The following is a 16,026-nucleotide window of genomic DNA, read 5'->3' as shown; positions in this document are numbered from 1 at the left end:
GAGTCTGCGGGGCTGCAGCTGGATGCCTCTCGCACAAGTAGCAAACGAGGCTTCATTACGTCATAACTGTTTTGAAACGTTTCGAAATTCCGATGGTTCACGACTAGGGGGAGTTGATCACATGACCAGTGTTAGGTGAACTCGGGTCAGTTTTATTATGAAAGTTCATAAAACATTTATCCTTCTGACTAATAACACTGCCATTTTGTTTTGTTTATAGGCAGATTTAATGACAAAAATGTGCATAATTAAAAGGTTAGTTAGTTTTAATGATCTGTTTGCCCTAAATAAAACTAATAACACATAATAGACTTTTAACTTAATTAAGTTAAATAATTTTTTTAACATATTTTAATACAAAAAAAGTAAAAAAAAGTGTAAAATAAAATGTTCGGACATATCTGCTTTTACACTATTTTGACCAGCAGGGGTCGCCAGCGTTTCGAACTGCTTCGAAAAACAGAATCAATTTTCGAAGCAATTGGTTCAATTGATTCGAAGCTTCGAAAAGCTTCATTTCTCCCATCACTAGCAATGGCTGCTATCGTAGTTATATGTGATGCGTTCACGTTGGTCGATATTGATTGGCTGTTAGCGACTGTCAGGTCCCTCCTACCTTCAGGCTGCCAGTAACTGTCTTCCGGAAGTTCCGGCTGTCAGTGGCAGCCACTGCTTGCTGCCGGCTGCCGATTTTTTTATCTGAACCCCTACTGGATTGAATTGCACTACTGGGGACTTTGACGACCCTTATCTTAGCCACAAAGCAATATGAAGATCCCTTTCTTCATCGTAACCCTTTTACTATTCACGAACGGTAAGTTATTTACTTCTAAAACTGGATTAAGTAGTTTGGCTTTCAACTTTAGGAAACCGGGCGTGCATCTTAAAGTAATTAATGATATAGATTCATAATTCCCCCTTAATAAAAAGTAGGATCTCTAATCAAAAGCCGCAGCATTTATTTATTTTTTGTTTTATTTATCAATTTTTTCTTTCATGTCCTTTTATTGTATTGTTAGTATGGGTCTGTTCCTATAGGTATATGCTAAATGCCTCAGAGACGGCGCCAGACCATAACTAACGGGGGGCACGCATCAACAATAACTTGCAAAAACAAGGAATTAAAACAACAAATACAGTGCAAGCACAGACTCATACAACTGGTACAGACTGTCAGCTCATTTCCCGTATAAAGTGCAGATCACAAACTAATCAGTATTACCATAATCCCGTCGCAATGCTGTTAACGGTCTGTAGCCACACTTCACATTTAGGCTCATGTAAATTAAAACAACAACGCTAACTTACCTTTAAAAAATAGCTGAAGCCGGCGTGTGCGAACATTAAACTTTCTTTAAAACAGTGTCCTGTAGATTTGAAAATTCCACCTCGACCTCTAATCTCCGACTTTGAACAAACCGGTGTTTGCATGAAGTCAGATGGAGCAGGCGGTGCTGGTTCGTTCTAAATGTTCTAATATCCATATTGCGAAAAAAACACGTTGGCTGAATCCGAAATCGCATACTTACTGTGTAGGTACTGAATTTCACTGGGTACCTACTTAACGTGCGCTAAGACAGTACGTACGTTCGCGTTAAGTATGGACAGCATTCGACATGTTGACGTTATCATGCGACATATGACGTAGTAGACTTGTTCGAGTTCATGCGGAAACACAGGAATCGACAGGAGATTGACATCACAATACCGCGAGAGCAACGCGAAATCAGAGTTCTCCGTGTGATTTCTGGAATTGCTCTCGCGGTACTTTGATGTCATTTACATACATCGGTGCATGAACTCGAACAAACCTAATAATAGACATGAAAACGTATGCGTGTGTATGAGGGACAGGTGCACGCCGGTTTCACACCGCATGCGTGAGCAGCGCGTATGCGTAGCATCAGCAGCGCGTGAGGAGAGCGTTGCTGCGCGTGGCCATTGTGCTTTCATACCGGCTGCGTTTGCAGCGCATACTGTGCAGTTTAATAACAGTATAAAAATCTCAAAATCTCTTCACATTACTTTATTGTACATGCATTAATGAGCAAAACCTCTTCAAGACGTTTTTTTGACGGTCATTGTTATTTATAAAACTGTGATTTGTTTAACCCACATTGTTTTCGTGCTGTTCTGGTCCGTGTAATGACAGATATTGAGAGTGAGGAGCTGTCGTCATGGTACAGAGCCCCTCCCCCTTTCCGCCATGTTGGCAGGATTCCGGCGGCAGAACATGATTGTTTACGTGTGTTCTTAGCTCCGTAGTAGAGTAGTTTTTCGCAATTCTACACTGCTTTACCATGCCCCGCAGTTACTGCTGCGTTAAAAACTGCTCCAGTACCTCACACGATACATATGGAAGACATACGAACAGTGGAATACCGTTTTTAGGTTACCGAAATGAAGACACCATTATGCATAACAAAGACATCTTAAGCAATGGCATATTTTCATTAAAAATTTCATAATTGAACGAACGACACTTGCAATTGTCATAAACATGCATAAAACATCCTTTATATTCATGACATGTGTCATGTTATAAATAATTATGACGGTTTTATGTCAGTCTTATGCACACCCCTTCAAGTAAAGTGTTACCCACACTGTTAATGGCTTTAATCTTTAATCATTTACCTCTTGCAATCACACATATAACGACCATAGGCACTTTGCAGCCCCCAACACAAAAACCTGGTAAAGTTACAACAGTGGCATTGGGCTAAAATCAAATTACAACTAAATACCTAAATATTCTACATCACAACATGTTGGAAACGTTTGTGTACATTGGACATCTCGTGTTTAGAAACCGTCGCAGTTAATTACTTTGTCATTTTGGTCAAGAAGTGTCGGCTAAATGCAATGTAATTACAATACACAAACGCGTGTGAAGAAACTTAAGTTACCTTTGCCAGTACAACGCTGTTTGTGAGCTTGTTCCTGTAAGGTCCCTTTCTTTCGCCTTATCTTTTTGCATTGCTTTATTCCTTTTTCTTTATCGTATTTGTAGATCGTCTCTGTCCTGCCGAAATAATAAATTAAGAGCTTTGGAAGTCGCGCCTCTGTGAAGTTGCCTCTGGCAACCGACAGCGTCTCCTACCATCATGGCCGACCGGCCCAAACTCCGCCCAAATCGGCACGTGACTCCTCACTCTCAATAGACACAATACATAATTATAGACATAAAAAGCCCATGGCACATTATTAAATCTGTTTCTCTGAAGTTTTACAATAAAATAAAAAAATCACTCAGTGATTGACAGCATAAAGCAGTAGATCGTGTTTCCCTTCAACAGTTTAAGCATAGATTTATAGATGTATGCCTCTATTTCTCTGAGGATTATAGATGAGGAGTCATTTAGTGCTGGCCAGACAGTGAATGACAGCGCAGTCTTCTGGTGTTTTTAAATATTTCATTGCTTTCTTTTAAATTGCTCAAAGTCATGACTGTTTTAAACACACTTGGCGTCACATTTATTATTTTATGGTTAAATTACACTTTTTCGCGTCAATCCACGACCATTTAAAGCATGAACAATGCACTGTCACTTTAATTGAGCGTGAGCAGCGCAGCAAAAATAGACCCGACGCCGAAATGATCACAGCACTGCTGCTTCAGCGACGCTCCTGCCACGCGAGCACGCGCTGCTCACGCGTGCGGTGTACATGCTTTAACTTGTTAACATGGGCGCCGAAAAAAACACGCGCCGCTTACGCGCTGCTCACGCGCTGCTCACGCGCTGCTCACGCTTGCGGTGTGAAACCGGCGTTAACACCTGATTGCATCAGTAACTTCACAACTCTACTACGGTCTCTGTCAGTGTTACAGATATATTACATAATTTTGTAGTGGACAAAAATAAGTAAAACAAGCAGATTGTAATTTAATATCTATTGTCACATGACAGCTGTGCTTGAATACAAACTAACTTAGACAATGCAGGCAATTTATATACATTTTAGTGAAGCAATCTTTTGTATTTACTTAAAACAACAGGAAACATGAATAAAAAATGAATGAATAAAACCATCACAATAAATGAAAACGTATAAAAGTTAATCCCATACGAAACAAAACTTTATTCAAATGTATTTTTCTAACAAACCATCACATATATACTGTCATCTCAACACAGCTGTGACAATTCTACAGCTTTATTTTGATGAATTAGCTGAGCACTTTGTGGTATATCCTGGCCGGTCTGTGCGTAAAGTCAGGGTGCTGAGGAGTCCTGTGTAACGTATCGAAATCACCTGATTGGCTGGTCTCCGGTCGATTGCTTTGCTTTCCAGTGGCATCATGGGAAAGCTGGGATAGAAGTGTCCATCCGATGCACGCTTCAGAATCTGGGCGGATTCAGTATGGCATCCGGGGATTTCTCGCCTACTGATTTTATGGATACTGAGGATTCGGACGTACTACTCTGTTCACATGCTGTTTCCCCTACTACATTTTCAGTAAGTAGGCGGTTTCGGACGATACTTAAGTACACGTGCCTCTGAATCTCGCGAGAAATAGTCTAAAATCCCGCTAATTCTCGCCTACCCTTTTACGTATACTGAGGTTTCGGACATACTATTCGTTCGCCTACTGCTTTTTGCCTACTATATAGTACGGCAGTATGCGGTTTCGGATTCAGCCGTTGCTTTTTTCTTTCTTTCTTTCTTTTTTTTTTACCGGCGGTTGGCAACCAGCTTAATGGAGCATTACCGCCCCCTCTGTTCCGGAATATGGACCTGATAATAGGTCTACTCTCTACTTATCAATGACATATATATATATATATATATATATATATATATATATATATATATATATATATATATATATATATATATATATATATATATATACACATTAAAAAAAGAAAAAAAAAATAATAAACACATTTCCTATCCTACCTTACCTCCCTCCTTTCCCCCTATAACTATCTCTATATAGCCCTGTCTCCTTCAGAAAAGTCATCAGTACCCTAAACTGTGCCCTATCATTATCACCCAGCAAACTTTTTAAAGTGAACTCCTGTTCTCCTATCTCCCTTAATTCACTACTCATTTTGTCTCTTTGCTCTATATATCTCTAACAGTCTAATAATACATGTTCTACTGATTCCTCCACTCGACATTCTTCACACAATCCTGTTTGATGTTTGCCTATCATCTTAAGAGTTTTATTTAACACACAATGACCCAACCTTAACCTTGTTATCACTATTTCCTCTCTTCGATTACCACTTACCAACCTATTTCCTTTGACACTATTCTGAATTTGATATAACTGTCTCCCCCTCTCCTCTCTACACAGCAAAATCACTGGTGTTAAAATAACACCCACGGTGTCAAATTTAACACCGGCAAAGTGTGTATATGTGTCCACACTACACTGTGTTAATTTAGTCAAAAGTGTAGTGTTAATTTAACAACACCCATTATATGTTAATTCAACACTCAATATTGTTAAATTTTACACTTTGTTCAACACTATTCATTGTTGTTTCCACACTACACTGGTGTTGGCACACAAATACAGTGTTAAAAATTAACACTCCTTATTTAAGGTCAACACCAGTGTAATGTGAATTCAACAATGTTAAGTGTTAAAATACTGATTAATAGCCACTTTTGTTGCTAATGGGTTGTTTCTATAAAAGACAAATGACAATAAATATTGCAAAACCTCTTTTTATTAAAGTACATCACATTTAATATTTACATTGATACACACAACACTTTGCATTTAACACTGCTTATTTAAATACCTCAGCTACAATTAGAAACAGAATACAGTATGGAATAATGAAAGTTATCTTATACCACAGCGCAGTGACATGAAAACCACTTATTATAAAGTCTTTAATAAATCAAATGAGAGTTTAAAAAAATTAGCCACCCTACTCAAAACTTGAATATTAAAATACACTGCAATTACCTTACTGGCAGGCAGAACTGTTATCCTTCACAATACTAAAGATTTTTCCATAACAAAACAGACATTTCAATTCAAAAGACGTTTCATTTTTCTTAAATACGTTCCAACCTGGTATTAAGTTCTGTAGTTGTTTTACTCATGATGTAGTGGAAGGCTGCATCAGTGGTCTTCATCATGCAGGGAATGGCTTTTTGGTCCAGAATGATGCAAAAACTCTGGATGCAACTTCTGTTCCCAACGCAGAGCAGGCAGGGCTGTGCTGATTCATCCCCCTCAAAGCATGGATTGATGCTCATCACCTAAGAGTGTTTTAAAAGAGTGTATTTGATGAATGTATTTGATGTGTATTTATGAACTTGTATGCATTTACATGGGGTGAACAATGCAAGCAAACTAACTGCTGAATAAACAACTAGAACAAAATACCAAAAAAACTTACACAGCACAATCAGTAGCTTCAGTTGCACATTGACCCTCTCCAGTCTTTCTTCCTTTCACAAATTAAGGCAAGAGGTGAATGAGCCACCGGAAGAGCTGCCACATCACTGTTCCATCCTAGCAAAACACAATTTAAACACCATGAGTATACAGTTAAACTTAAAAACCGTAAAAGTAGCAAACCCATGTACACTTACCATATTTTAACTATTGTTGACCAGACAGAGGGTCATCCATATCTTCATCAGGACGTAGTCTGCAATTATCCTTTAATTGTTGTATGTTGGCTATTTTGCAATACATCGCCTCAGCATATTTCTGCAGATTTTCAAAGACAAAAAGAGTCAAGAAAATACCAAAAAGGGTGCAGTTTTAACCGTTATTTGAATCAAAATCATCTCAGTGTAACAAATCATGTTAGAGACAGTGTACAGTACTAATGTACTCTGTGTACTCACATAACTAGTTGGTAAGCTCTTATCCTCCAAACTGGGTTAAGGAATAACAGTTCCAGAATTCATGGGTATGCCGTATTCAAATATAGTCTGGTAGGGTCCTATCACAAAAAAATGACAATAAAGACTCTGAAAACTCAACATTCTTTTTATATTAAAAACAGCACTCAAGACAATATGAATCTTCATTTATACATTTCCAAATTAGTAATCAATTTGATTGCTATTTAATATGATATCAATAGCAAAACGATGTATGAGAAGATAATATATTTTTATTAAAGTTGGCAGCAGGTCATGTGACTTTCTTGCCTGATTAATAACCATAATATGTACAAAACTATACTAAAAAGATTGGTTAACTGTTCAGTTATGTCAAATAAAATGATTTATATGTAAGCAATAAGGTACGAGAGGCTGTGCTGTATCGTAAATAAGTAACGGCTGAAGGGCGTTGTTAGGAGTGCCTGCAACCCCTTCAGCCGTTACTTATTCACGATACAGCACTTGCCTCGAGTACCTTATTGCTTTTATAAAACGGTTACCACACAATATTAAAGTAAAAAAAATATTAGTGCAACTTTCATGAAGTTACATCAATAAAAGCATTCCTTCCGCTAGAAAAAATAGTCCCTGACTGCGAACAACAACATGAAAGCTCAAATAAAAACAACAAACTGTTCTCAGACTTTGTCTCATTATATGTTTATGTGTTGCTAAGGGTGTTGCTAAGGGCGCAGTGATATTAAATAGAACCGTTGGGTGAAGCGGTCATAGCAGTGTTTTATCGTGAATAAAGCACACCTATTGACCAATCAGAATCAAGGATTGGAACTAATCGTTTTATAAGTATAAATATATAAACTTACCTTCTGTAATGAATTTATATAAGTATTAGCAGTCGTTTCTCATTGGAAGTCATCCATGTCAGGTCTAGGCATGGGCCGATTACCGGCTTCAAGGTATACCGAGGTTTTAAACAGTCAAGGTTTCAAAACCACTGAAATATTCTGTGATACCGTCTCCAAGGTATGAGCTGTGTTTATACAAAATTCATTAAATCATTAAGTCATGTGATTGATTTGATGTTTACATTTAATATACATTACAAAAATATTATATGTTTTTTGAAAGCATATTATAATTTAAAGGCTTTAAATTTACCTGGCATTTAAAAAATAACACATTTTAGTGTTGCAATGGCAATACCGTAACACCGTGAAACCGTGGTATTTTTGCTAAAGGTTATCATACCGCCAGAATCTTATACCGGCCCATGCCTAGTCAGGTCTTCTTTATAAACTGCCCTAAAAACAGCATCTCCTCTGAATGATTTGAAGCACTCAGTGTGTACTTTCACCAAACTAGCATCTATAATGACAGAAAAACAAATGTTCGCCATACACGTTTTACACTTTCGTATGTATTTGCCATTTGCATCTGTCTGACATCTAGTGCCACGAAAAGCTTACAACACACAATGCATCCAATCCAGCAATCTGTGCATACAAATGATGATATATAGTGAGTTTTTGGTAAAATGAATTGTTGGTTTGGTGATATTTTCCCTGTTTGCATACATCTTGGAAAAACTCATGGCAATGCGGTTGCAGTTTTCTCCGTGTTTTTCAGTAATTTGAATAATTAACCGATATCCGTGCACTCACGTGCATGTAAACGACCTCGTTAACTCACGGTATCTAGCCTATATGATTACCTCATAACGAGCATCATATGGTGAATAAACGAGCTTTCATTTAACTTAATTTCATACCTTCAATTTGTAGTGCATGTCGCGTTTTATCATGGTTCAATTCTTTCATTCATATCTCCTGTTAATATTATCCTTCTTGGTTCAAACTTTTAGCTAGCAGTTTAACTTTATACTAAACTAACAAGGGAACAACGTAACACAAGGTAGCTCTGATTAAACTGAACCAAATAACGAACAAACGGGAAATAAAATGGGAATTAAAGCTGCAAGCAGCGATGGAAGGGCCCTCGCACGCATGTGCACCGCTACCCTATGGCATTAGTAAAGCAGTAAACCAGGGGGATATGAATTAAAGTGGGTAAATATAGGTGGATATTCAAAGGAAATTTGATGTGCCACAACGCCTGTGTGCAGTAGGTGGCGCTGTGACTGTACCTGATTATTGTTATATTGACATGTTCAGGCCGGGACCCTTATGAAACGTGTGAAGTCAGGGGCAGATCGGACCATGTATGTATGAATTACAACAGCTTCCTGTTTCATGGCGAAACATCACACTTTGCCAGGCTGCCACGGACACGCCCTTCAACGAAAAGTCAAGATCTTCGCTAATTATCATTGCAAAGGGCTTAAGATCAGTCTGACCAGATATGATGATGATTTTATTAAATCTCTAAGAGCAGTAAATCACAGCGTAAAACAAGGCATTTCCTGCTACCTCTAGGTGGCGCTAGGACTGAAGCTGAATATTGGCATTGAAATGTGTTCAGGCCAAGACTCTTATCAAACATGTGAAGTGTGGGGCAGATTGGACATTGTATGCCTTAGTTATAACAACTTCCTGTTTCATGGCGAAAATGCTGAACTTTGTCAGGCCGCCACGGACACACCCTCCAAGGAAAAGTCAAAAGCTCCGCAATTTAACATCGCAAAGGCCTTAAGATGAGATTGACCAAATATGATGACGATCTGATAAAATCTGTAGGAGGAGTTCGTTAAAGTACGAAGCCTGAAAATGACAAAATTTGCACAGAAATCACAGCAAAAATTCAAAATGGCCGACTTCCTGTGGGGTTTAGAGTTTAGCTTCAAGAGACTTTTTTGTACGTTTTGGGGTGATAGATGATCCTACCAAATTTCGTATCTGTATGTTTTTCGTAGTGGGGGGGCTGTTCTCTTGAAATTTTGCAGGTGGCGCTATCGAGCCATTTTTAGACGCCCACTTCTGACGCCTATACTACATGTAAATTTTCGCCACTTCTGACGCGTGTGCAAATTTTCATGAGTTTTCGAGTATGTTTAGCCCCTCAAAAATGCAATCCATTTTGGAGAATAATAATAATAATAATAATAATAATAATAATAAACGGAGCAAAAACAATAGGGTCCTCACACCCTGGTGTGCTCGGGCCCTAATTAAAGCTGCAAGCAGCGATGGAAGGGCCCTCGCACGCATGTGCACCGCCACCCTATGGCCTTAGTAAAGCTGTGAACCAGGGGGATATGCATTTAAGTGGGTAAATATAGGTGGATATTCAAAAGAACTTTGATTTGTAACACAGTGTAAAACCTGACATTTCCTGCTGCCAGCAGGTGGCGCTACAACTTTTATTGAATATTGCCATGTTGATTTGTTCAGGCCAGGACACTTATCAAACATGTGACCCGTTGGTCAGATTAGACATTGTAAGCCTGAGTTACAACAACTTCCTGTTTTATGGCGAAAAACCAACATTTGGCAGGCTGCCACGGACACACCTTCCAATGAAAACTCAAGATCTCCGCAATTTAGCATCGCAAAGGCCTTTAGATGACACGAACGAAATATGGTTTTAATCTAATGAAATCTGTAGGAAGAGTTTATTAAAGTCCGAAGCCCAGAAATAGCAAAATTTGCACTCAAATTAAAGAGGAAATTTAAAATGGCTGACTTCCTGTGGGGTAAAGAGCTTGGCTCCAAGAGACTTTTTTGTATGTCTTGGGGTGATACATGATCCTACCACATGTCGTATCTGTACGTTTAATGTAGCGGGGGGGCTGCTCTCTTGAGTTTTTGTAGGTGGCGCTATAGAGCCATTTTTACCTCCCCCCAGTTCTGAACCCTATATCACATGAACATTTTCACCACCTTTGACATGTGTGCAACGTTTCATGACTTTTTGAGCTCGTTTAGGCTGTCAAAAATGCGATGAATTTAACAATGTTTTGTGAGGCCGCCACGGACACGCCCTTTAACGAAAAGTCAAGGCCTTCGCTATTTATCATCACACAAGGTCTTGAGATTAGACTGATGAAATATGATGTTGATATAATCAAATCTCCAAGAGCAGTAAGTCACAGCATAAAAGGTTGTATTTCCTGCTGCCTCTAGGTGGCGCTATGACTGTTACTGAATTATTCCATGTTGATGTGTTCAGGCCGGGAACTTTATCAAACGTGTGAAGTTGGGGGCAGATCGGACCATGTATGTCTGAATTACAACAGCTTCCTGTTTCATGGTGAAACATCACACTTTGGCAGGACGCTACGGACACGCCCTCCAACGAAAAGTCAAGATCTTTGCAATTTATAACCGCAAAGGGCTTAACATCAGTCTGACCAAATATGATGATGATTTGATTAAATCTCTAAGAGTAGTAAATCACAGCGTAAAACATGGTATTTCCTCCTACCTCTAGGTGGCGCTATGACTGAAGCTGAATATTGGCATTGAAATGTGTTCAGGCCAAGACCCTTATCAAACGTGTGAAGCGTGGGGCAGATTGGACATTGTATGCCTGAGTTACAGCCACTTCCTGCTTCATGGCGAAAATGCCGAAGTTTGTCAGGCCGCCACGGACACACCCTCCAACGAAAAGTCAAGATCTCCGCAATTTAACATTGCAAAGGCCTTTAGATGAGACTGACCAAATATGACGATGATCGGATTAAATCTGTAGGAGGAGTTCGTTAAAGTACAAAGCCTGGAAATGCCAAAATTTGGTCAGAAATCACAGTGAAAATTCAAAATGGCCGACTTCCTGTGGGGTTTACAGCTTCGCTCCAAGAGACTTTTTTGTAGGTCTTGGGGTGATAGATGATCCTACCAAATTTCGTATCTGTACGATTTTCGTAGCGGGGGGGCTGTTCTCTTGAAATTTTGCAGGTGGCGCTATCGAGCCATTTCTACACGCCCACTTCTGGCGCCTATGCCACATGTAAATTTTCGCCACTTCTGACATGTGTGCAAAATTTCATGAATTTTCGAGCATGTTTCGCCCCTCAAAAATGCGATTCACTTTGGAGAAGAAGAAGAATAAATAATAATTAAAGCTGCAAGCAGCGATGGAAGGGCCCTCGCACGCATGTGCACCGCTACCCTATGGCATTAGTAAAGCAGTGAACCAGGGGGATAAGAATTAAAGTGGGTAAATATAGGTGGATATTCAAAGGAAAATTTATGTGCCACAACGCCTGTGTGCAGTAGGTGGCGCTATGACTGTACCTGATTATTGTTATATTGACGTGTTCAGGCCGGGACCCTTATGAAACGTGTGAAGTCAGGGGCAGATCGGACCATGTATGTATGAATTACAACAGCTTCCTGTTTCATGGCGAAACATCACACTTTGCCAGGCTGCCACGGACACGCCCTTCAACGAAAAGTCAAGATCTTCGCAATTTATAATCGCCAAAGGGCTTAAAATCAGTCTGACCAAATATGATGATGATTTGATTAAATCTCTAAGAGCAGTAAATCACAGCATAAAACATGGCATTTCCTGTTACCTCTAGGTGGCGCTATGACTGAAGCTGAATATTGGCATTGAAATGTGTTCAGGCCAAGACTCTTATCAAACATGTGAAGTGTGTGGCAGATTGGACATTGAATGCCTGAGTTAGAACCACTTCCTGTTTCATGGCGAAAACGCTGAACTTTGTCAGGCCGCCACGGACACACCCTCCAACGAAAAGTCAAAAGCTCTGCAATTTAACATCGCAAAGGCCTTTAGATTAGACTGACCAAATATGATGACGATCTTATAAAATCTCTAGGAGGAGTTCGTTAAAGTACGAAGCCTGGAAATGACAAAATTTGCACAGAAATCACAGCAAAAATTCTAAATGCCCGACTTCCTGTGGGGTTTAGAGCTCAGCTCCAAGAGACTTTTTTGTAGGTCTTGGGGTGATAGATGATCCTACCAAATTTCGTATCTGTACGTTTTTCGTAGTGGGGGGGCTGTTCTTTTGAAATTTTGCAGGTGGCGCTATCGAGCCATTTCTACACGCCCACTTCTGGCGCCTATGCCACATGTAAATTTTCGCCACTTCTGATGTGTGTGCAAAATTTCATGAGTTTTCGAGTGTGTTTAGCCCCTCAAAAATGCGATCCATTTCGGAGAAGAATAATAATAATAATAATAATAATAATAATAATAAACGAAGCAAAAACAATAGGGTCCTCACACTAGTGTGCTCGGGCCCTAATAATAAACGGAGCAAAAACAATAGGGTCCTCACACCCTGGTGTGCTCGGGCCCTAATTAAAGCTGCAAGCAGCGATGGAAGGGCCCTCGCACGCATGTGCACCGCTACCCTATGGCATTAGTAAAACAGTAAACCAGGGGGGTATAAATTAAAGTGGGTAAATACAGGTGGATATTCAAAGGGAAACTGATGTGCCACACCGCCTGTGTGCAGCAGGTGGCGCTATGATGGTACCTGATTATTGTTATATTGACGTGTTCAGGCCGGGACCCTTATCAAACGTGTGAAGTCTGGAGCAGATCGCATAATGTATGCCTGAATTACAACAGCTTCCTGTTTCATGTCAAAAAATCACATTTTGCCAGGCCGCCACGGACACGCCCTTCAACGAAAAGTCAAGATCTTCGCAATTTATCACGGCAAAGGGCTTAACATCAGTCTGACCAAATATGATGATGATTTGATTAAATCTCTAAGAGCAGTAAATCACAGCGTAAAACATGGCATTTCCTGCTACCTCTAGGTGGCGCTATGACTGAAGCTGAATATTGGCATTAAAATGTGTTCAGGTCGAGACTCTTATCAAACATGTGAAGCGTGGGGCAGATTGGACATTGTATGCCTGAGTTATAACAACTTCCTGTTTCATCGCGAAAATGCCTAAATTTGTCAGGCCGCCACGGACACACCCTCCAACGAAAAGTCAAGATCTCTGCAATTTAACATCGCAAAGGCCTTTAGATGAGATTGACCAAATATGATGATGATCGGATTAAATCTCTAGGAGGAGTTCGTTAAAGTACGATGCTTGGAAATGTAAAAAAATGACAGAGAAAATTCAAAATGGCTGACTTCCTGTGGGGTTTAGAGCTTAGTTCCAAGATACTTTTTTGTAGGTCTTGGGGTGATAGATGATCCTACCAAAATTCGTATCTGTACGTTTTTCGTAGCGGGGGGGCTGTTCTCTTGAAATTTTGCAGGTGGCGCTATCGAGCCATTTCTACACGGCCACTTCTGACGCCTATACCACATGTAAATTTTCACCACTTCTGACGCGTGTGCAAAATTTCATGAGTTTTTGAGCATGTTTAGGCCTTCAAAAATGCGATTCATTTCGGAAAATAATAATAATAATAATAATAATAAACGAAGCAAAAACAATAGGGCTTTGCACCCACGGTGCAGGCCATTCTGGCCTGCTCCTCGGTGCTCGGGCCCTAATAATAATAATAATAATAATAAACGGAGCAAAAACAATAGGGTCCTCACACCCCGGTGTGCTCGGGCCCTAATAATAAATATAGCTGCAAGCAGCAATGGCGGGCCATCGCACGTTTTTTTACCGCTACACGGTGCCTCCCAGAAAACGACGCAAAGTGGGCACGTGCATCAAGTGGGTAAATATCAGTGGACTATTTCATGTTGCTACTGACCAATTTGGGTACTGTAGGTAAAAGAAACCCCACATTTTAGACAAACGGGGGCGCTAGTGAGCCACTAAATAGACACGCCTTTATCTGACCTTTTTGTCAACACTTAACAGCCGACAACTCTCATGTGTGTGCCAAATTTAAAGTTAATCTAAGCACGCAAAGAGCCTTAAACATGCCTGAAATTAAAGTAAAGTTTGAAGCGTTGCCATGGCAACAGCGTTCGAGATGTCAAAAATTCCTTCGCAATTTAGCATCTACAATGTCTCAGCATCATGTTGACCACTTTTGGTGTCAATCACATAAACATTCTAGGAGGAGTATTTAAAAGAACATCACATGGAACTGTCAAAAAAATCAACCTTTGTGACTGCAACACTTCCTGGCGCCTGGTGGTGGCGCTATACCCGAGACTCACAATAGGCACATTGATGCGATCAGAATCTTCAGACGAACAAACACCCTGTGTGTCATAATAATAAGACATTTTTTACCTTAGATATTAGACACTTCCTGTTTCTCTGATTTCGCCATGAATTTGTCGCCTCGGCATGGCAGAACCGTTCGAGATATCAAAAATCCCTTCGCAATTTAGCAAGTACAATGTCTCGACATCATGATCACCACGTTTGGTGTCAATCCCATGAATCCCCTAGAAGGAGTATTCAAAAGTTCACAATATGCATTTTTTAACCCTCCAAAATGGCCGACTTCCTGTGGGGCGGAGCACATAGGTTTGATTGTGAAAGTTGTTCGGGTCGATGAGATCTATATACGTACCAACTTTCGTACATGTGCGTACATGTTTGCCCGATTTGTGCACCAATATTTTTTTTGCATTACAGGGGGCGCTACAGAGCCCTACTGCCACACCCGTGTTCCAGCGTTTACCCAGACCTAATGGCCGACGACTTTGAGGTCTGTGCCAAATTTCCGGTGTTTTCGAGCATGTTAAGGCACCCAAAGTGCATGCCAAGTGCTTAAATATCCCTGAAAATGAAAGTAAAGTTTGACGTGTTGCCATGGGAGCAGCATTCGAGATATCAAAAATCCCTTCACAATTTATCATCTACTATGCCTCAGCATCATGTTGACCACTTTTGGTGTCAATCGCATGAAAATCCTAGGAGGAGTATTTAAAAGAACATCGCATGGAACTGTCAAAAAATCCACCTTTTGTGACTGCCACACTTCCTGGTGCCTGTTGGTGGCGCTATACCCGAGACTCACAATAGGCACATCGATGCGATCGGAATCCTTGGCCGAACATACACACTGCGTTTCATCCCAATAAGACATTTTTTGCTTTAGATATTAGACACTTCCTGTTTCTCTGATTTCGCCACAACTTTGTCGCCTCGCCATGGCAGGACCGTTCGAGATATCAAAAATCCCTTCGCAATTTAGCAAGTCCAATGTCTCAGCATCATGTTCACCACGTTTGGTGTCATTCGCATGAATCCCCTAGAAGGAGTATTTAAAAGTTCACCGCATGCATTTTTTAAACAATGCAAAATAGCCGACTTCCTGTTGGGCGGAGCTTAAATGTTAGAGGGCGAAAGTTGTTCGGGTTGATGAGATTTATAAGCG

General features: G+C 40.1%; 1 protein-coding gene and 1 long non-coding RNA gene across 2 annotated transcripts in view; one reads left to right on the top strand and one right to left on the bottom strand.

Moving 5' to 3' along the window:
* Positions 1-672: 672 nt before the first annotated feature.
* LOC141362961 (uncharacterized) overlaps positions 673-16,026 on the top strand; it is a 144,545-nt gene continuing 129,191 nt past the window's right edge. The window contains exon 1 of the mRNA XM_073865283.1: positions 673-814. Within this exon, the coding sequence (XP_073721384.1) occupies positions 769-814 (46 nt within the window). The 5' untranslated portion in view covers positions 673-768. The remainder of the gene's footprint in view (positions 815-16,026) is intronic.
* Positions 5,670-7,760, bottom strand: LOC129438473 (uncharacterized). Its single transcript, XR_012368539.1, has 4 exons — positions 7,695-7,760; positions 6,829-6,926; positions 6,372-6,688; positions 5,670-6,231 (listed from the first exon to the last, which is right to left on the bottom strand). It is a non-coding gene; the product is annotated as an uncharacterized lncRNA (long non-coding RNA).

This window comes from Misgurnus anguillicaudatus, unplaced genomic scaffold, assembly GCF_027580225.2.
Source record: "Misgurnus anguillicaudatus unplaced genomic scaffold, ASM2758022v2 HiC_scaffold_31, whole genome shotgun sequence".
In the NCBI taxonomy this organism is placed as follows: Eukaryota; Metazoa; Chordata; class Actinopteri; order Cypriniformes; family Cobitidae; genus Misgurnus; species Misgurnus anguillicaudatus.
The sequence above is the reverse complement of the archived record's forward strand: the minus strand, read 5'-3'. Positions and strand labels throughout refer to the sequence as shown.